The sequence below is a fragment of the Rousettus aegyptiacus genome, unplaced genomic scaffold (genome assembly GCF_014176215.1).
Source record: "Rousettus aegyptiacus isolate mRouAeg1 unplaced genomic scaffold, mRouAeg1.p scaffold_m13_p_4, whole genome shotgun sequence".
In the NCBI taxonomy this organism is placed as follows: Eukaryota; Metazoa; Chordata; class Mammalia; order Chiroptera; family Pteropodidae; genus Rousettus; species Rousettus aegyptiacus.
This window is the reverse complement of record NW_023416307.1, coordinates 76,773,000-76,794,680: the sequence shown is the minus strand read 5'-3', so window position 1 is coordinate 76,794,680 and position 21,681 is coordinate 76,773,000. Positions and strand designations below refer to the sequence as shown.

At 35.3% G+C, this 21,681-nt stretch overlaps 2 protein-coding genes across 5 annotated transcripts in view; one reads left to right on the top strand and one right to left on the bottom strand.

Annotated features, from left to right (window-relative positions):
- Window positions 1-6,333: 6,333 nt before the first annotated feature.
- CGGBP1 (CGG triplet repeat binding protein 1) lies at window positions 6,334-12,786 on the bottom strand. 2 transcript variants are annotated; one of them, XM_016145834.2, is made up of 3 exons: window positions 12,643-12,786; window positions 11,834-12,036; window positions 6,334-9,944 (listed from the first exon to the last, which is right to left on the bottom strand). In XM_016145834.2, exon 3 carries the CDS (start codon window positions 9,923-9,925, stop codon window positions 9,422-9,424), a length of 504 nt encoding a protein of 167 aa, XP_016001320.1. In that variant the 5' UTR covers window positions 9,926-9,944; window positions 11,834-12,036; window positions 12,643-12,786; the 3' UTR covers window positions 6,334-9,421. The 2 variants fall into 2 exon arrangements, with proteins under 2 accessions (XP_016001320.1, XP_016001319.1); XM_016145833.2 differs by having other exon boundaries at window positions 11,787-12,036; window positions 12,643-12,785.
- A 76-nt stretch (window positions 12,787-12,862) lies between these two features.
- The window catches only part of ZNF654 (zinc finger protein 654), a 72,211-nt gene continuing 63,392 nt past the window's right edge, over window positions 12,863-21,681 (top strand). For all 3 annotated transcript variants that reach the window (XM_036219749.1, XM_016145829.2, XM_016145828.2), the window contains exon 1: window positions 12,863-13,357. Coding sequence is in view for 2 of the 3 variants with exons in the window: in XM_016145829.2 (XP_016001315.2) it covers window positions 13,169-13,357 (189 nt within the window). In the remaining variant the exon portion in view is untranslated. The remainder of the gene's footprint in view (window positions 13,358-21,681) is intronic.

Here is a 21,681-nt window from a genome sequence, read left to right as displayed (position 1 = left end):
GAGGTTCTGTGGGTGATAACTTTTTGAGCTTATGCAGGTTACAACATTTATTTCTTTTTATCTCACATTTAAATTCTAGTTTGGACAAATGTATACTTACATTTTCAAAATAATTCATACTGAGTACTTAAAAGGTATTTTTGGAGTGTTTTCCAACACTATTAAGCAATTCTCAGGGAACACTGATTTGGAGTCCTATAAATTTAACTCAATTTGACTCTGTCTACCTGGGGATAGCATTAGATCCCACCGGATAAGGGCTCAATACCTCAAGACTGACTCCATATCGGAGGCCAATTACAAGTCCAGGTTGTCATTTGTACTTCTGCCCAACTGGATATAAATTGGAGGTCCCCACTACTCCCTCCTCAGTTCTATTAATTTGCAAGAGTGGCTCATAGAACTCGGAGAGACATTTACTTACCTTTACCAGTATTTTATAAAAGATATTATGGAAGATTCAGATGAATAGCCAGGTGAAGAGGTACACAGGTGAGATCTGGAAGGGCCCCGAGGACAGGAGCTTCTGTCCCCCATTAATGGGGTTCTGCTACCCTCCTAGTATGTGGATGTATTCATCAACCTGGATAGTTATCAAGTCTCCTTGTTGAAGAATTTTTATAGAGCTTAATCTGTGGTGGCACTCTTCTTCCCAGAAATCGGTGGGTGAGGCTAAAAGTTTCTACCTTCTAATCTCTTAGTCTTTCTGGTGACCAACCCCATTATAAGGTTATCTAGGAGTCCCACCCTAAGTCATCTCATTAACAGATATGTTCAAAGGGCTTGTTATGAATAACAAAAGACACCCCCATTACAAAGAAAATTACAAGAGTTTTAGGACTCTGTGCTATGAACCAGAGATAAGGACAAGATATATTTTTTACTATACCACGTAATGATCTATTAACTTAATTATTGAACCTGTTTTTTTATAGGTCCAATACAGTGGTCAGCCTTGTATGTCTCTTTGCTTTGCTGTTTTTCTGGCAGTATATACTTATATTATAAATAAAATGTAAGAAAATATTAAACCACCTATTGAGGAACAAAACTGAGAAAAGCTCTAGATTTCTTAATACAATACCAGATACTAAAAGACAATGTAGCAATGCTTTCAAATGATCAAATAATATTATTTTCTACATTCTTAGCTAAAGTTTCAATTTATCGTGAAGGAATGATGAAGTTATTTTCAGTCAAGCAAGACATCAAGAAATACACCTTCCATACACTCTTTCTTAGGAAGCTTTTGGAGGATGTGCTTAAACCAAGCAATGGATTGAAACGAGGTATGGGTTGTAGAATAGGATGTAGCCAGAAAAGCAGCAAAGCAGGAGGAAAGAAGACTGAGAAGGAAGGTCTCTAGGAAAGTAAAGTATATTGATAGTCTGATATATTTAAGCATTTGAAAGTTATCTGCCATGTACTGGTATATAGATATTTGCTGGATTTCTTGGTGCAAATAAAAATTGACAAGATGATTTTTAAAAAGTATTAAACTTGAAGAAAGAAAAAGAAAACATGAGAAAGGAAATAATCACAGTACACTATTTGGTTCAGTGGTGAAAAATCATTTACATGTCCATAAAAATGGAAACATTTTGTATTAATTTTAACTACATAAAAATCTTATGGTGAGAAAAAGTATGGGATGATGCTAGTAAAAAAGAACAAAATCTTAATTTTTAAGCATCATATCTTAAATTGATAAATCATAATTGCAGTATAAGCACTTATCATTCAGAAATATGAAAGTAGAAGAAGAAACAGGTAAAGGACTTAAAGTAGGTGGTAATGGGGGAATGGAAGAATAGGGAAGGGTGGGAGGGTAAGGCAGGAATTTCTGATTATACATTATTTAGCATTATTTGATTTTTAAAGCCACGTACATGTATTTACTGATGTTCATAGCAGCATTAATCACAGTGGCCAGGACATGGAAACAACCGAAGTGTCCTATGATAGATGATTGGATAAAGAAGTGGTGGTAATATATGCAATCAAATGTTACTCAGCCATAAGAAGAGATTAAAGACTGCCATTTGCAACACGGGTGGACCTCGAGTTAATCATGCTAAGCGAAATAAGCCAGACAGAAAAAATTGAAAATCATGATATCGCTTATATGTGGGATATAAACCTGAAAGTAACAAATGAACAAGACAAACAAACAAAGACTCATGGACATGGACAATGGACAACTGGTTATCAGAGGGTAGGGGAAAACGGGGAGGAGAGAGGTAGATGGGGTAAAGGAGATCAAATATGTGATGACAGAAAGAAATCTAACTATGGGAGGTGAGCACACAGTGTAAATATATATATCCCTTACTATTTATTTAAGTGTATAGCTGAAACATTGGATTTCATTAACCAACGTCACCATAAAAATTTCATTAAAAAACTATGTGCGTGTATTATTTTGAGAAAAATAACAAATTAAAAAAAAAAGAATGCAGAAGCAGATAAAATGATACCCAAATATGCTGAATGTAATTTGAAAACCTATCTCTAAATGCTATTTCTTTACTAAATGTAGTATGTTGATTGATGCTCTTTCTACACAGACTTAAGAAAACAATTAAATCAATCAGATAGTAATAGTATTAGCATCATTCTCAATACCGGTTAAGAAACACAAAAGTCAGAGTGACAGACACGGTAATAGACACCTTAGCAAATATAAGGTTAATTGCAGTTAATTACGGTGGCAGAGAATTTTATTGTAAGACCTATTTCTATAGAAATGTAGAATCTAGAGTCATGTGCATGTATCACTTGAAGATACTAGATTCAGCTTTCTGGAAGTATTTGCAGTTTGAATTACAAAAATCAGTTCCATTTTATGGGTATACCTAAACATGTGGATTAATGACTACATGAATTCTAGACATGACTTTTCTACTTAAAACTCTTGTGATCACTGAGTTGATAATATTTTGTGTTAGCCAAAGGTAGCTATAAAAACCTGCAAGGGGGAAGAGATGAAGAAGCATTAGAGAAGAAAGAAGGAAATCAGACAGGAAAGAAATTAAGAACAGATGGTCATTGGTATGGAGAAAGGTTGTACCTTGATTGTCATTATTGCCATACTGAGTACTAAAGAAATTACTGTTGTGTTTGCAAGCAAGGAGACATTAGGCCACCCCTCAGGAGAAAAAGAATATTCAAAAGACTGAAGTTCCAAAATAGCAACCGTCATGGAGAAGAATAGAGTTGGATGACAAATAATTACCAGACATAGAGTTCTAATCCTGATCTAATGACTGTTTTCTGAAATAGAAAATTAAGGTGTTATATAGAATTTGTTATAAAGAACTACTTGATGATATTTTATGACATCCACTTTATTACTTATATTAACCGACATATTTTGAAACATGTCTAGAGTTTTAGAAGTGATTAAATTTGTGTTTTTTATAGTCATAATTGAAGCACAGTAGAATAATATATACAATTACCATGAACAACTAGGAAGTTTAGACTGTAGAAGAAAAGTACAGGAATATTAAAGTCATAGCTTTGAAATTAATTCTCTATTAGACACTTAGTAATGAATAACTTGGGAAGAGGAAGATGATTTTGTAAATGTGCAACTAACTTTTATAAAACAATTCCGAAGAATTTAAAAAGATGTTTTTAAATATTTTTTCAGCAATTAAAATTATTTAATAGTCTTATTAGCAAGGTAGGTGAATTATGTGATATTGCATACTTTACACTTTGGATGTAACTATTGTGCAAGCAGGTTTCAGTAAAAGTCTACTTCATATTTACGTGTATGACAAAAATACATGTGTTTGTTGTAAATATGTCAATATACAGGGGCGTATTTTAAAAAAGGCAAATATTCCTCCCTGCCCTATTCAATATCACTACTTGTCAGTAATCTGAACAACATATGGTGTGTTCGTCACCTCATACAAACATAGTGTCCTTCCATAGCATTGTTCCTTTTTTTTTTTCAAAGTGAGAAAATACACTGAGCAATTTTTTAAACCTTAGCAATATTGCAAACATCTTTTCTGATCTATATGTTTAGATCACTGAAGGCTCAATAACATGGATATGTTTTCGGACCATTCCCCTATAGCTGTACGTTCTTAGTATTTGTTTCCAGCATTAAAATGAGCTTCCTTTTACATATTGGGTATCTTGTTCTATAGAATATACTTATATAAGTGGACCTTCCCAGATTAGAAATAATGCATATTATTATTATTATTATTATTACTACTGAATAGGTACTATGTGAGCATGATAAGAAAAATTTCAAAGAGGAAAAAAGCATATAAAAAACAATGACTTCCATTACACAGATTTTCTTTATGCTTAAATAGAAAAATTTGGAGAGTTCATCATCTAATATATATGCCAGCCCAGGAGGTTGGATTATGATAATCATTAGTTAATATGTGATTAGGTGGACTAGTGACTGTCATTGATAGCCAATGTTCATTAAAGCTATTGATGTACAATGAGCATTGAATTAAAATGTGTGGCAGGTTCTTACTTTACTAGCATTTAAATTGATCAATCCCATTGCTTAGTAAATTTTTATCTGGAAATTGATATTTTATGGATTTCATAGTCTACCAGGTTTTCAAAGGATATGCAAACTATATAATCTGCAAATTTTCCATTTTTATTGCTGTTCTTGTATGAAATAAGACTTCAAGAATCAAGATGAAACTGGTGATAATAATTTGGCTGGTAACTAATTAGTCCAATGAAGAATGCTTAAGGAGTTGCTTAGAAAAAGCAATGTGAAGCTCCCCCATCACCATATTATGAGAATGAATCACCACTAGAATTAAAGGCAAGAATTTTTTTCTCTGATGTCCCCATTGGCTAGAGTAGTATCAAGCACATAAGGACTCAATAAATACTAGTTGATTGCATAATATTCAAATTAAACCAAGAACTCGAAGACATGGGCTTTTAAATGATCTGATTCCAACATTTAAACGAGAGATCTAAGAAGCATTCACTCTAAATAGTATGTATATAAAACAATTGAAATCAAGTAATGTACTGGAGAGGCAATCGGATGGAAGTTGTGCCATATCTATCAAATGTATCCTATCATGTCAGTACTATTTTACTTCCTATTTTTAGCTTTCAAAGGGCTAAAAGCTGGTCTGATTCTAGAAGCATCTTTCCATCATGACATACCATATTAAAGGTACATAATACAACCCAATTTACACAAGAAAAAAAAAACAACTTATGAGACCCAAGGGTACATACATTCAATTGGTTTACATTTTAAAGGTTATGATGAAATTAGGAAAAATAAAGACATGTCTCTGACGGTTTGGAAATATTAAACTGGAAGCAGAAATATTGACTGATTTGTTAAAGTCCTTTCTATCTTTTTGATTCCTGGAAAAATAGAAGCTACTTTATACAAAGAGAAGTGAATAGAATTTGACAAATATGAGTGACTAGCACTCAAAACTATATAACACTACTAAAAAGCAGGACAATTTTCAACGTCTATGCATTTTTTCTTGCTCCCAGTGGCAAATAGTATAGCAAATCTTTCAAAAACCTGACAGACCTTATGAGCTGCAAATTAGGCTTGGTTTTGATAATTGGTATTTCTAAAAGTAGAAAATTAAAATGTTCCCAATTAAAAGCACTGACTAACTTTACTTAAACATTACCTATATAATTTTGGGGGGAAAGGTCTATCTGTAACTACAATGTGAATCTAACTTGACAGAATATGTGCTTATATATTGGGCATAAGGATGACTAATTCTACAGATATAATAGAAAAATAAAACTCAATTAGTAAAATTATCTTGATCTTTTGGAATTATTATTCTGTTAATCTTTTGGAAATGTTATTCACTCACAAAAAAATGTGCTTTAAAACTTCTGAAACAAACTCTTTTTGAAATTTATTTCTAAAAGTCAGAGACAAACTTTAAAAGTAACATTTATACTAAGAATACATGCGTTAGCAAAAAAAAAAAAAAGCACGGGAATACACAAATGAACATAGCAACATTTTAATGAATACAATATTCTGGATACAAGTGGAATACCACTAGATAAGAACTGTATTTACCTCAAAAGTCTATGATAGTATGGATTGAGATAAACCAAAGTTTAGGATAGTCACTTCACTATTCACATTTTAATCAGTGCTGACCAAAAGCTAAAGTAATTTATTTTAGGCTAAGATTTTCAATGAAATTATAGAATGAATCTTTTATTTAATGAAGGTGATCTGTACTCATTTAAAGGCAGCTGGGGCAAGTCAAACCACGGAGAGCCCTTACAAAGACTAAGCACCAAATAATGAATTGTTTGTGGCTTTCGTTTTGGGTCACCTTAAATTTTATTTTGTTTAAAATGTGTTTTCCATTAACATTAACATATAAATTCTTTCAGGCAAAAGTTTTAACATGGAGCTTTCTATGTAGAGATCCTACCATCTGTTACTTACAATAATTTTTAAGCAATGAATACTTCAGAACAATCCCAAGCCCATACTTAATTGGTTACAATTCTAAGATGCACAACTTTTTCTTTAAAGTTTTCTGGTCCCTGAAAAGTAGGGCCAAATGTATTAACTGGAAGTAGCATTTATTTGTAAAAGAAAATCTTACTCAAAGATGATAATGAATAAAATAACTATTTAGACTTGCATATACAATCTTTCTAAATTTTCATCTGGTAAGAAATGGTTACAATGTCCTTCAGGCTTACTATACGCCCCATAGAATCCAAAAAAAAAAAAAAAAAAAAAACCAACAAGGAATTGAACATTTCAACAAGCTGGGAATTATTTACTGTAAGCATAGAGTGAAATTCTGGAAGACACACTACCATACTTTGATAAAACACTATTAACAGGTAAGCATGTGTTGAAGGCAGTTTATAAATGAAAACATTACAAATCTTTTTTATGCATACAACTTATAAAATAGAAAAAAAATGCTATTTTCCCAATAGTATAGCATCCCACTAACACTATATAGTTAAGATTGAAAGCTTCTGTACACACATCCACTACACCTGAAATGCAGCAATGCGCCTCTTAGACAGTCTCATTTGTTATCTAACATATGCCAACCATGGTTTTACGGGAATTGTTTGCTCGAGCAGGCTAAAACAATCATTCTGCTTTATCCATTGAGACAAAGTTAACCAGTTTCAGGGAACAAACTTTTATAATCGGTAAAGAAACATATTAAACCTACACAACAGGATGGAAAATGCTTCTAAGGACATGATATAATCCAAACTGGAGGATAGCTTATGCCCCTAGATATAGGGTATGCAGGAATAGTTAGGAGCCTGGAGAAATACATTAAGACATTTGAGACCTAAATGATCAACACATCAGTAATAACTACTAGAAACTCAAATGTTAATTATTGGTGTTTTTCCAGCAGAACATTATCCAATTTTACTGCTTAAGACTACTCAAAGCTGTTCTGCCACTATGTGTTTGCTGTTAAGTGTAAATTAATATCCAAACAATAGGGAACAGTCTGAATCACACAGAATTTTGAAAAATTAGAATGTGTATCTAATTTTATTTTCGTATTCTGAAAATAGTGCTATAACACTCAATTTTATTATCTTCCCAGCTTCTTAGACCTGCTACCATTATAGGTTAATTTAAACATGGTTGCCTGCAAATTCTTTACTAGAGGAAGTAAAAGCAAAGTACATTTTGGTTGTTTTATTGCTGGTCTCATGTATGTGCTTTATCAATGAGTACTACTCCAGGCATTTATTGTGCTACTTTAACTGAACATGAGACAAATTGGTAGTTCAAATTTTGACAAGTGATTTTGGGGGGTAGGGCTGGCAGGCATATTTAAAATGAAAAAACAAAATATCCACATAAAATCTAAAAGCAGATGGGCATTTGTGACCACCTGAACTAGGAACTTACGTCTGTAAAATAAAGACACGGAAAGCTGTTTCTGAAAAATATAAAATCTAACCTTGTTCTTACTCACTTTGGCTCTTTTAAAATGAAGACATGGTAAAATGACCTCAACGATAACTCCCATAGGACATCACTTGTCAATATTTTGAAATAGAAATATATTTTATAAGTGTCTTAACTTGAATGTTTTCAAAGAATGTTAAGATATTTTTTTAAAGCTCTATTCCAAGTTTTCAGCCGTTTAGTTTTTAAAAAATACAATTTGACTCTCCAACAAAGAGGACATAACTGGGATAATTAAGCTACCTTGATAACCTTAAAGGATAGTGAGATTCAGATAAAGATCATTACCTGAACATGGTTGACCTTTAACAGAACTGATTATTTCCTCACCCAAACAGTTATGCAGGATACTGCCAGATCTCTACTACACAAATCTTGCCAGTATTTTTATACAATTGTTTACCATTGTTTAAAAACCTTGTATCACCAGAGGCAAAGCACATAAAAGTGAAAGTAAACCTGTTTCTAGTCTATTTCTCCTGAATTCTTATAAAATCATATCATATGGAAAATTATAATTTCCTTATTATCAGCCCAAAATTACTTATTTTCTGTAAAAGCAGAAAACTCAATCATAAAAAATCTGTTTAAATTAAAATGCCAATCCTGAAGTCTTTTAACGAGACATTAAAAAAAAACTTACAAATTCAAAATACTTGAAAGCTATGGTTCAAAAACTTGTTTCTATAGTAAGAGACTAAAATCACGTCACTGCAAAATTCCCTATGGCTTTTGGCACTGACATTAAAAGAAAGATTTTAGTCTTTTGGTCATCTGAAGCTGCTACTAAATACAATAAGCCTTTAAAAAAGGGAAAAAAAGAGTGAGCAAATGAAGGATAGTTAACTACATCATATACAAAGAAAGCATGGTTTGATATAAAGTCATTTTCTGCTAGGGATCTGAAGATACAAGAACAGTTTCCCACCATCCCTTCTTTTTTGAAGAAGATCCTCAAATCAAAAATAATGCCTTTAAGTTTCCGTAAGTGGTGTTGCCTGGCAGCAGCTTCAATTTCCTAGGCTAGTCTTCAATCCAAGTAATTAAGTAATCTCACAAGGAATAATCATACATGGCAATAGGGTAAAAAGGCAGGGCAGTTCTTCCATGCACAAACATTTCAGGAGAAAAACCATCCATTTTAAAGATAACCATCAGGTTTAAGGTATCCTAGCACACTCTAAACCCTAAGTTTTGCTTTACACCATTGGTGACTAAAATCAACAATAAGTTTTATGGTGTTTTTTTTTTGTTTTTGTTTTTTTTTTGTTTTTTGTTTTTGTTTTTTGTTTTTTTTTTTGCCTGCAACTATATACACATTGCAAAACTATTCTGCATCACATGATTTTAAATGAAATAAATATAAAAATGAACCACACAATCAACACAGAACTTTAATACTCCACATTATTTATCTTGATCACAATGGTGGTAACCTTGTCAACAATCTTGTGAGTTGAGGAGTTGATTCTCATTCTCATATCCATCAGGCAGATATGCTCTCCTCAGCTGGTCTGACTTAGGTATGGAGCCTCCATTCTTCACATGGCGAGACAGGAAAGCACGGACTGCTGGGTGATCAGCCTTCTCAAGTGGGATGTTGGCTTCCAGGCACATTTTCACAAAGTCCTGGATAACACTGACTTTCTCTGTTTGTGCAGTACTGTTGCACTGAAGGGATGCAGTTAGGGGCCTCTGCTTTTTTCTCACATTCTGCTCTTCAAATTCTGCCTTCCTCTTGGTATGAGTCTTTGACTTGAGGTGGTCACTAATGGCAGACTTACGAACATGATTGAGAACCACATTGCAAGAAGTGCAGAAGAGTTTTCCTCCATCTTCATGCAGCTCACCTCCAAACTCAGTGACTCGATCCAGGGGAGTCACATACAAAGCAGTCTTAGAACGGTTTCGAGCAGGTGGTGTTGTCATAACAAATCTTTCCATTCTGACTTTGAATAAGGTTCTTTCAAGACAAAAGAAACAAAGATAAGTGTTATAGCAATAGTTCATTCAGGGAGCAATTAATGAAAGGAAAGTATAAACACTTTTAAGATTAAAGACTTCAGAAAAAACATCATATTAATAAATCATGTTCATTAAGTCTTAACTTACCTGAAACATGTAAGGGAAAGCAAAACCAGAGCAAGTTACTAGTAACAACTAGGTCCATTCCTTGATTTTGAGGAAATTCAAATATATTAGAACCATGAAAAAAGAACTTCAACTATCTTAGATGTCACTATCATTTAGGAAAACCTAATCATAGGTCAACATTTATGGTATTAATTATATTAACTCATCCAAATCAGATATGTATTTAGGTTTAAAAGAACTTTGCAGTTCTGAGGCAACTAATTTTAGGGACACAATTGTAGGAAATTGTAAACAAAGCTTGTTCAAACAAGTGGGCAACTAAAATGGCAGAATTTTATATGAAGATGAATATAATCTCCAAAATTGCACTGAGAAAAAAAGTAAAAACTAAGACAGACCAAATGCAATTAACGTCAGCAACAATGATATAAAATTTTAAAGCCAAAATAGAAAGTTCAAAGTCAGTCATTTTTTAATGCATACATCTCTACTAAGTTTTCCCAAAGGTAATGATCAAAATATGCAAAGTGCTTCTTCTAACACTTTTTTTCACTAGACTAATACTTACATTTGTTACTATTTCACTTATTAACTTGTAAGTTAGAACAAAACTAAGAACTTATTAACATAGTGCCTAGTATATGATAGTCAATCACAATTTGTCGATGAAATAAGTAAATGGTTATCTTCATTATTTTCTCAAACACTTAACTCAGAGAATTAGCTTAATAAGTTTACCCTAACAATTTTATGATCATTGCCAAAGTCATGATGTTACAGGCACTGAAAACATGAGATACGGAACAAAAGTTGGTGGCAACCATTTGTTTACTGGGGCTTACTATGCCTTTGGGCTAAGCTCTTAAATTAACCTAGATATAAGAAATTATAATGAATTTCACAGAATTCAAGGTGGAATTCCATTCTGTAAAAATACATTAGACACGAATTCCTAAGTGTGCTCATAAGAACTATGCTTTATAAGTAGAATCACAAATGACATCAATCTATACCAAAAAATTCATAGCTGGATAATATAATCTCAAAAAAAAAAAAACAAAACTATAAATTGCCACTGTGCTAGACATCTATGAACATAAAACTCAGAGCACTAAATATTTCACAGAAATTCTAGAAAGTATGATAAGGCTTAGGTTTTGATAGGTTCAATTGTTTTACTCCATTAAAAAATCTGTTTAATCCATGGTTTTCATGTGCCACATGTTGTTTGGTGATAGGTTTCCTGCCTAGTAAAGTAGTTAGAGAATAACCATTACACGTTTGCACTTTCAGTTAAGGGTTTATATTTTATAATCCTATATCAAATCAGTTCCAATTATGATTAATGGCTCTGACCTAGTTATGAAAAACATTAAATATTTGTGCCCAGTAATGCCTAAATCTTTCTATGGGAAACGACTTCTGTCTTTAAATATTTTGATTTCAAACTTTAAGAAACATGTTCATTTTTCTCTGAAGAATGCTGCTCAATCACTTGTGATGTGAATAGCCTATAAATTCCAATGTCTTTTAACTTTCAAAAGTCTGCTTTACTGCAGAAACAAACATCCACCCAGTAGAGGATGCTCTAGTTTACAGACACGAAGAAAAAAAACTGTTTTCAATAGAAGGTAAAGGATATTTTAAATGCAGAAGTTAAAAAGTTAAGACCAGGAATTAGCCAACAAAAGAGAAGCAGCAAATCACTTACTAGATCAAAATAAAAGTCATCAGAAGTTTTCAAGTTTTAATGTTTACCGGATTAGTTTCCAGTATTTTTCGTCTTGATACTTAGGAGTAAATGGTCCCCAGCGCAAAAGCAGAGAGGCATGAAATCTGGCACTTTCCGTTTGTTCAAACCAGAGACGCTTTCGAATCAGTTTTTCAACAAGTGGTGGTGGGGAAACAGTTTCTGGGCTTGCACCCTGTTTTCCCTGCGGTGCCGGGAAGTCATGCCTTTACTGTAATACACGAAAAACAAATGGAAAGAAAAAATGGGGGACGGGGAAAGAAAGAAGGGTGGATGAAAAAATGAACAACAACGTCAACAGCCACCATGCAGGTGTCTTTAAAACCGCTCCCTTTAGGAAACTCCAGACCACATATCCGGATCCCAACGTTTACCCCAACACTCCTCAACCCAGTCTCTTCTCAGTAGTACGCCCCGCTTTGAACCTAGTCCAGCGCCCAAGGCCCCAGGGCTGGGGTGGGGGGAGGGAAAGGCGGGGAGCGGGACTTTCTCGCAGTCTATATGCCCTCCTCCCGCGTCGACCCTAGCACGCCGGCGCCCCACCGCCCCTGCCCCGCTAGCTGGGCAGGGCCAAGTCTCAGCTGCCGGCCGTGGGCCCGGCAACTCGACAGCCGAGTTGGCGGCAGTCTCAGGGGAGGAGGCGGTAAGGCGCCTGACGGAGGCGGCCGCTGTCAGGCTTCCCGTCTCCTCCCTCTTCCTCCCGCCGACAACGGCGCCCCAGCCCCGCCCCCGGCTTCCACTTCGGGACGGAAGGCCCCGGGCCCAAAGCCCGCACAAACGGCCGGGCCCACCCTTGGCCTCCCTAGCTTCTCGGTACCGTGGGATCCGGGCTGCCGGTAGGGGAAGTGGACGAGACCCGGCCGGAAAGGAAAAGAGGAGGAAGAAAAAGAGGAGCAAGGGGTGAGGGAGGAGGATCCGCCGCCGCCGCCGCCGCCGCCGCCGTCGCCACCGTCGCTGCCGTAGTCCGATCGAGCCCCGCGGCGGCCGCCGTGTCCCCCGCCGCGCCCCGTCCTCCTGTACCGCCTATGGCAAAACTCGTGGGCGGTCCCCAGCAACCGCCGAGCAGTATTGACCAATGGACAGCGGCTCTAGCAAACAGGCGGCTGTCTTGACCAATGGTAGTGGAAAGGCGGGCCTGTGCCTGATTGGCGGCTAGATTTGCCCAATGAAAACTGGGGGCGTGGGTGGGCGGAGCCGGAAGTAGAGCCAGACGAGAGGCCCAGTCCGCCTAGGGCGGAGGGAAGGGGGAGGGAACTAGAGGAGGAGGAGGTTAGCCGAGGCAGCTACGGCGGCGGCGGCGGCGGCGGCGCAGGGGCTGGTACGCGCTGGGCGGTGAGAGCCTCATGGCGGAGGAAGAGAGCGACCAAGAGGCCGAACGCCTCGGAGAAGAGCTTGTAGCCATTGTGGAGTCCCCGCCAGGCCCTGTGGGGCTTAGAGTTGCGGGCAACAGCAAAGGCAGCATTGGCGACAGCAGCTGCGGTGGCGGCGTCGTCGGGATCAGCAGTCGGGATTACTGCCGACGCTTCTGTCAGGTGAGGCGCCGGTCGGCCGCTCGGACTTGTCACCCGGGTTCTGGGCCTCCCTGTGTCTCCTGGCCTTCTCGTCCTCGAATCAGGGCTGTGTCCAGTGCTCGCTCCACCAACCCAACAAGGAGAGTGAGGGTGAAGCTCCCCCTCCACCTATCCGGCTTGGGTTGGGGGGCGGGGAGCGAGACGGGGATGACCCGTGGGTTTAGGGTTGCTGAGAAAGTGAGTTTGTCGGTGGTGGAGGGGGTTCAGCTGGCAGGAAAGCTCCGTAGTACTGACATGCCTCCCCTTTCCCAAACAAACCTCTTTCTGCCCGAGGGTCCCGCCTTCTTGTGTTTCCTACCCTATTCCTTCTCACCTCGTTTGGAATCTGGCAACACTTCCTGCCTTCCCTTCTCCGCCCCTAGCCCCCTGTATTCTCCGCTTTTTCGGAGACGGAAGGCATGCCATCTCTCTACTGCTCCCTGTCCTGTCATCGCCACCCCTCCCCCTCTGCTAGGGTCTCCTGTCATCCCCTCACAAGATCCCACTGGGTCAATTCTGTTGGTTTAGGCGCTTACCCACGATGATTTAGTTACTTTTTGGGGAGGTAGGATTAAGACGGTGTGATTGTCATCTTTTTTTTTTTTTTTACCCCTTTCCCCGACACACGCACTTTTTTTTCTAATTAACTACTAATAGAGAAAGTAATTTTCCTTAAACTATTGCTCTCGTTGCATCACCAACGCCCTCATTCTTTAAATTACAATGTATTTATTTAGCCTATACAATACAGTGTCCGCACAATGACAGTAAGTTATTTACTAGGTCGCCTGCTACTGCGATTAATGTAGTTTAAAGTGTTTGACCATAATCAATATAGCATCAAAGTGTTCGTCTAGGGGTAAAAGTTGTGTAATCTACATTAACATCTATGTATATTTATAGTTAAAACATTTTATTCTCATTCACAACAGTCTTTTTTTTTTTTTTTGCAAACTTTTTGGAAAAAAGTTCTTTTTCACACCATTCCTGTTTTTTAATTTTATTATCTTGGATGTATAGAGTTCGTTCACATTATGGCTCCACCACTTCCTAGTTATGTTACCTTGGACAGGTTATTGGAACCTTTACATATTAATTAAAGTTAGCTATTGATTTCATTCTGGTAACGAGTAGGAAATAAAGTTAACAAGAAGTGGGGATCATATTTGCTGAATTTTGATTTTATGCCTTTCCAAGCATTGAAAGGAAAAAGATGAAGTTGAAATTTTCAGGTAAGTTTTTAATACTTAAATTGTGTTTTGGTTTTGATTTCATTCCTTCCTCACCTCCTCCTCCCATAGATAAGTTGACGTGAAGGTGGAAATATTCTTGATGTAGAGGGGTGTATTAGTTTTCTTTGGCATTGCTCTCTATTTAGTGACTTTTTCAAAAGTGTATTTTTATTTTTTTGGTAGTGGCATTCACTGGATTCAGAGGTTCAGTACCTTTACAGTACTTGTCTTCAATACATTTTACATCTAGAAAAAATAGTATTGGTAGACATTGTATCTACAGGAATTTTTTAAATAATTGATCTTTTTAGTAGACTCACCTGCAGAAGTTTTTATTTTTTTTCCATTTTGCTTTTAATATTACTAATGAGCAACTTGGTTTGGTTACCTTTAGCTTTAATTTACTTGATCGGATAACCCTTAATTGTTGTAGAATTTGAAATTTTATTCGAGGGTCAGAACATTTTTAGAGAACTACTCTTATTCTGTTTTTTGAAATCAGTCTTAAGAACAAATGACTACATTTAACCTGTGAAATATAGTGTCTGAAAAGTGACAGTAAATTATTTTAGAAACAAATAAAGTTGACTATTTAAACAATTCCACTACCTCCTAAATATACAAGGAAATAAAACTATACAAGAACTTAACTTTTATTTCACTTTGCTAAATTTATGTTATACTGACATACTTTCATGTTACGAACTTTTACTTGAAATCTCATTATGTTTTATAATACTCTAGATGAGCAATAGATCTGTTCTTAGGATTCCTGTCCTGGTTCCACCATGCAGTGAAGTCCTTTTTTGTATTAAAACCTTAAGACAGAATAAAAGATTACCTGTATTAAGTAGAATTTTATTCATTGATTAATAAAATTCTAGTAGTATGGTAGTATTGTTTTATTTGCCAGTAAGGGAAGTAGATTATATAATCTATTTTCCAAAGATTATGTGTGTATGTGTGTGTTTTTTTAAACATTTGGTTTCCTAATATTTACTAAGGGGAGTATTAAGTAACTTGCATTCATTAGTAAATGATTTAATTGTGAGTAATCCATAAAATAGATAATATGGACTTGGGTGGATGACAGGTTAACTAAATATATGACTTAACACACAGCCTGGCATTGAGAAGAAAGGCTCTAATTTATCTTCCTCCTTTTAAAGAGAAATATGTTAATAAAAATTTCTTGGCAGTGTGTGGGTGAAGGAAGAGAGGAAGGAACACTTTAAGAGAGGTTCTTGTGTCTTTTACCACAAGGAAAAGTAAAACAGAAGACAATAGATGTTATAAGTGATAAATTATGCATGCACTCCCGTGTATTTGATGATATACTTCTCTTTTTGAGAAGCAATACCAGTAATTATAAAATCTCAAACTAAGGGAATAGTCCCTTAGACTTCAGCTGATTTTTATGATGATGGATTTGAGAGATTGAAAGTGTTGATTTTCAAAGAGTTACATAGTAAAATGTCTGACTAACTGCCCCTATTACATCTTCCCTTGGCTCTTATTAGCAGACTCTCAAATGCTTAAATAGAATTGGCTCTTAACTGATATTTACTTTGAGGGTAAAAGGAAGAAGTTGATTTTTATTGAGGGCCTACTAACTCTTAAGACCTTCAGATGGGTCTTATTATGTAAATTGCATAGTCGAAATTGAAATGTGAAGGAGTTAACTAGTCTTCAGTTCTGGTAGATAGATCAGCTGGGATTTGAACCCAGCAGTTAATTTCTCCTGAAAGACGGATTTGAGATTACAAATGAATTCTCAAATGATTATAAAGTGACTTGTTTTGGGCAAGTTGTGCAAAGGAGGAAAAAAGTTCCTGGACATACTCATACTCAGGGAATCATGGATGAAAAAATGTAAAAGTACTTTTTATTATGGAACAATGTAAAAAATATTTTGAGAAACAGTCTGATAATTATTATTACTCTGACTTGCTAGGTGCTGTGAACATTTCCCCAATTTCTGAAGGTTGTTATAATTCACTTTATTTTGTTGCTGGATATATCAAAATGTTTTGACCACAAATTGATTGTAAACTAAGCAAGTTAAGGTACTTTCTTTTTAATTCAGTTCCAGAATGAATATAGCAAATGATAAGTATTTCTGTAAACACTCTGACATGTTTATTAAAATAGACTTTAAAATCGTTTCTTACCACAACGGGGTTAATAGTCATCCCATGAGGATGTCATAAGTATAAAATGAGAGGAAGTACTCAGTAGTGTACCTAGCACATAGATAGGCTTAAATAGATAGACGCTATTAATATTTCTTATGGGAAATCCTCTGAAGGTTTAAGAGGGACATTAGAGATAATCTAATTGGTAGGTCACATATATTTTGTATCCCACAATAAACTTTGGAAATGTTACAATTCTAAAATTCTGTTATTTAAGTAGAAAAGCCAAATGCTGCTGATAAAGCACTAAATGATTTTTTTTCTCAGAGATTTTGTTTCCTTAGGGGACATTGGCAATGTCTGGAGATACTTTTGATTGTCCTAATGGGGGTGGGGATTTGCTACTGTCATCAAATGGGTAGAGGCCAGGGATGCTGTTGCACATCCTACAATGTGCAGGGCAGCCCCAACAACAAAGAATCTGGTCCAAAATATCAGCAGTGCCAAAGCTGAGGAACCCTGCTCTACTCTTACTTGGGAACTCTTAGTGGATACTTTGTATCTATAATGCTGATATAAGTAGCAAAAAAAAAAAAGTATTTAATGATCCTCAAATAAATTGAAACAACTTCTCCATACTAGGCACTTTAATAGTTGCCTGAGATACAATCTAACAGAAAAAAAGGGTTTGCCTCATGATTTTACATACTAATGTCTCTTTAGAGAAATTAAAATTTGTTTTAGAAAAATACAATCCTTATCTCTTAGTCATTGTATAGAATTTACATAATATTTATAGTTCTTTGAATAGTTTTTTAGGGTATAATAATACATCTTAAACAATTCTTATTAATTGGAATATTTAAAAAATTACTTTTAATTTTTATAAATGCTTTATGTATACTTAGTTTAAAAAGCCATATAAGGCTTACATATCAAGAATTGCATTTTGCTGCCAATAGAGACCTTACTTAAATATCTTAAACAATAGTACCTGTTTATTACTCATGTGAAAAGTCTTGAATAGATAGTGTGGGGATATTTTGGTGGCTTTATCATCATTGCACTATAATTTGCTATTTCTTTCTTATCAGTCATCCCTGTCTTACCTCACGTTCACCTCATGTTCCAATATAGTTGCTGGAGTTTCAGTCATCACATCTGAGCTCCAAGTAGCATATCAGAGTAATTCTGGGGTAAGCCTCAAATATCTTGCACTAAATTTTACTCAGTAACTACCCCTTTTGTTTTATTAGCTATCCCCATCTGAAAAGAATGTTAAGAAATTTGGGAAATTATTGTGGTGTTTTTTTTGTTCGTTTTGTATTTTTTCCCCCTTGATAAACATGTCTATGATTCTGTTAGAAAGTAAGGAAGAAAACAAGAATGGATATTGTAGAGGCAGCCAGTTCCCCCCCCCCCCAAAGCACGTAATGAAACATAGCAATTCATACTCTGTCCCTTTCCTTCCCCACGTATTTCCCAACTCTTAGTTTTTATGATATTTATCTCTATAGTTATAATTTTCTTTTCCTACTTCTAGATATGATCATTTAGCCTAGTTGACAGAAGAGATGGGGACTACTTTACCATCTGCTTACTGTTTGGTGTATACATTTTGATTTTACCCTGTCTTCTCTGTTATCCCCTTCCTTCTCTCTAACCTTTCCTTCTCCGCCCCATTATGAGTTCAGCCTCTCCAGAGAATTAGGAGTTACTATTGGTCTAATAGGGGAGGGGACCTAGGGGAGATGTTGAACTGATCTTTCTGTTTTGAGTTTACTTTCACCTCCATTTTTAGAGATCTGTGGTGTTTCAGGTTCCTGAGATTCTCTGGGGTTCTTCACAAATCAGCTTGTACCTGAATTCCCTCCTTTCTAAATAATAGCTACCCAAATGTGGTCATCTCTCCTTTTTAACTTGTTTTCCTCTTTATGAGTTTAGGACTTTTAAAACAAATATATTTTTACTGTTATTTTAGTGGAGTTTTGGGTGGGAACAGAAGTAAATGTTTAATATGCCACATTTAACTAGAAGTCTCAAATTAGTTTTTTAGCTCAGTAAAGAATAATGCATATGAAAGATGATGAAAAGTATTGAAGCTAATTCATAGTGATTTATTTAGTTTTGAAAGAGTATTCTACTTCCTGATCTACTCTGTAGTGAACATTCAGAGCTGTAAATAATTCCATCACATGACTTTACTTTTATGTGTTCTTTTTGGCAAAGTTTTTTTTTTACTAAATTGCAAATTAAAATTTTAGTGATTTTAAAAATTGTTTTCATAACTCGATAGATTTGGTACATTGCCAATGTTCATAAAAGGTGAATTCCATGGAAAAACATTAACTTTTTATTATAATTAGGAAAAACAAAACAAAATGAACTCTAGATCTTGGTGACTGTATTTGGGGGCCTAAATGCTTTGTGGTGGTTGTTTAATGCTTTTTTAGGTTGATTTTTAGAACTGAATTATATTAATTGTTCATAATGCTATTATTTGTAATAGCAAATCATTGAAAATAATCTTATTGACCAAAATTAGGGGAGTTGTTACATATAATGGAATCTTATGTTCTCCTAATAGTCATGTTTTTAAAACTATTCATATAGGAAACTGTTCATGGTGAAATAATTACTGAAAAGACACACGAAATGTGTAATTTCATCTTTTAAATAAAAAGGACTGAAAACAAATATGTCAAACTTAACAGTTGCTAACTTCTTAATAATATGTTTAGAGCTGAATTTTATTTTTATCTTTATACTTAACTATTTTTTATATATATTTTTGATAATACCTATTGCCTTTATAATCAGGAAAAATAAAGTACAATAAGAAATACATTTTATTTTTTTCTGTCCCTACCTCAGATATTGTTTATTTTCTGTGAGTAAATGCAAGATTATTTTGAATATGATGAAATTTTTAACTACTTTGTTTTTCAAAAATATGTGAAATGCTTTTTGATTAAGTGAACTTATAAAGGTCATTTTTGGTTAACCAATGAGATCTTAATCTTAAATAACTTCTTTAAATGAAGTTCACTGCTTTTAAGTTTTTTAATGATACTGCCATTTTGCAATTCTGCCAAACAGAAGTAAGGCACCAGTTGCACTGTTATTGCTGACACTAAATCTTTTGATTTTCTGCCAAAACATGGGAAATCTTACCTTAACAATTACAAACAAAAGCAAAAAGCAGAATTTTAAATTAAATTTAAGAAAGCATTGATAAAATATGTCTGGTGAGATATTTGAAAAAATAAAATGTGATCAGTAAAATATGGTCAATCAATATCCCATTTTAAATGTATATTAATATTTAATGGTAAGGATATTAGGACATTTAAAATCTAAGGTAATTTGAGTAAATATTAATTCTGGTTATCAATTATAGTTGTACCTAATCAAAATTGGAGAGTTTAAGTTTTATAATTTTTAGTAATTCTAACAAAAGAGAACCTTCAGCTTTCATGTAATATATATCACATAGATTTTTTGCCTCCCTTTTTCTCTGACAGGTCAGTTCATCGTTTCAGCAGACTATTTAGTATGGATCTGTTCTCTTAAGATGAGACCCAATTAGTGTCACCTGGTCAAAGCCATGGTGGAACACTGGTGACAAACTAAATATGAGAGAAGGTGAATCTGTATAATGTGTTACATAAAATCCTAAAATCCAGTACTTTAACACTCTCTACCAGTCAATACCCTCAACTCTCAAGAGAAGTGATGAATATGGAAATAGGTGACTCTCCCACCTAAGCAATAGAGAAAAGAGTCATCGAAGTTAGGATTGAAACTTGTCGGTTATATGAGGCACTGGCATATAGTGGTAAGCAAACAGGCTTTATTTTTGCATACAGTTACAACTGATAAGTTCTGTAAAGAAAAGGTGTATAACAGTAGTACCCTCTTATCCATGGGGGATACATTTCAAGACCTCCAGTGGATGCCTGAAACCATAATTGGTATCAAACCCTGTATATAATGTGTTTTTTTTTTCCTGTACATACCTACCTGTGATAAAGCTTATAAGTAAGAGATTAATAACTAATAATAAAATAGAAGACTTATAACAAAATATTGTAATAAAAGTTATGTGGTCTCTCTCAAAATATTTTTATTGGACTGTACTCACCCTTCTTGTGATGATGATGTGAAATGATACAATGTTCACGTGATGAGATGAAGTGAGGTGGATACCCTGGACAAAGGGACGGTCCATGTCCTGGGAGGGAAGGTGCAGGACTGCACAAGATTTGATCATGCTATTCAAAATGGTGTGCAATTTAAAACTTATTAATTGTTTATTTCTGGAATTTTCCATCTGATATTTTTGGACTGCAGTTAACTGTGGGTAAACTGAAACTGGAAAGTGAAACTGTGGATAAGTGGGGGATTACTGTAAGATAGGGCTAATAAGAGGCTTTTGCCTATTTTTGGATTCTTGGGCAAGTTGAACTCTGCTAAGATTCTTTGGTTTAGTTTGAACACGTTGAATTCAAGGTGACTTTCCTTATCCAAGGAGAGATCTTAAAGATAGTTGGGAGTTACAGAATCTAGAGCTCAGAAGTGAGGTATGGTCATCAAAGCTGTGTGGATGGTATTTGAAGCCATGTGTGTGAATGAGCTCACAGAGAGAGAAATAATAGGGTGGGAAAAGAAAAGGACTTAGAAGTGAAGCTTTAGAAACTCCACAATTAAATGGCCTTGTAGGAAAGGTTGTGTCTTCAAATGAAGTCTGAGAAGGATTAGTTATTAAAGAGGTTGGAGAAAACCAAGGAACTGTGGTATCACAGAAGTCATGGGATGGGAATGTTTTAGGATGGTGTGAATGGTAACTGGTGTCACAAGCAAGCCACTGAGTTACATGAAGGTTTTTGGTGACTTTAAGCAGAGCTATTTTGTTGTAGTGATGGGAGCAGGAGTCAGA

Excerpts from the sequence above, each read along its gene's own strand:
- CGGBP1 (XM_016145834.2), bottom strand. The coding sequence starts at position 9,925 with ATGGAAAGATTTGTTATGACAACACCACCTGCTCGAAACCGTTCTAAG.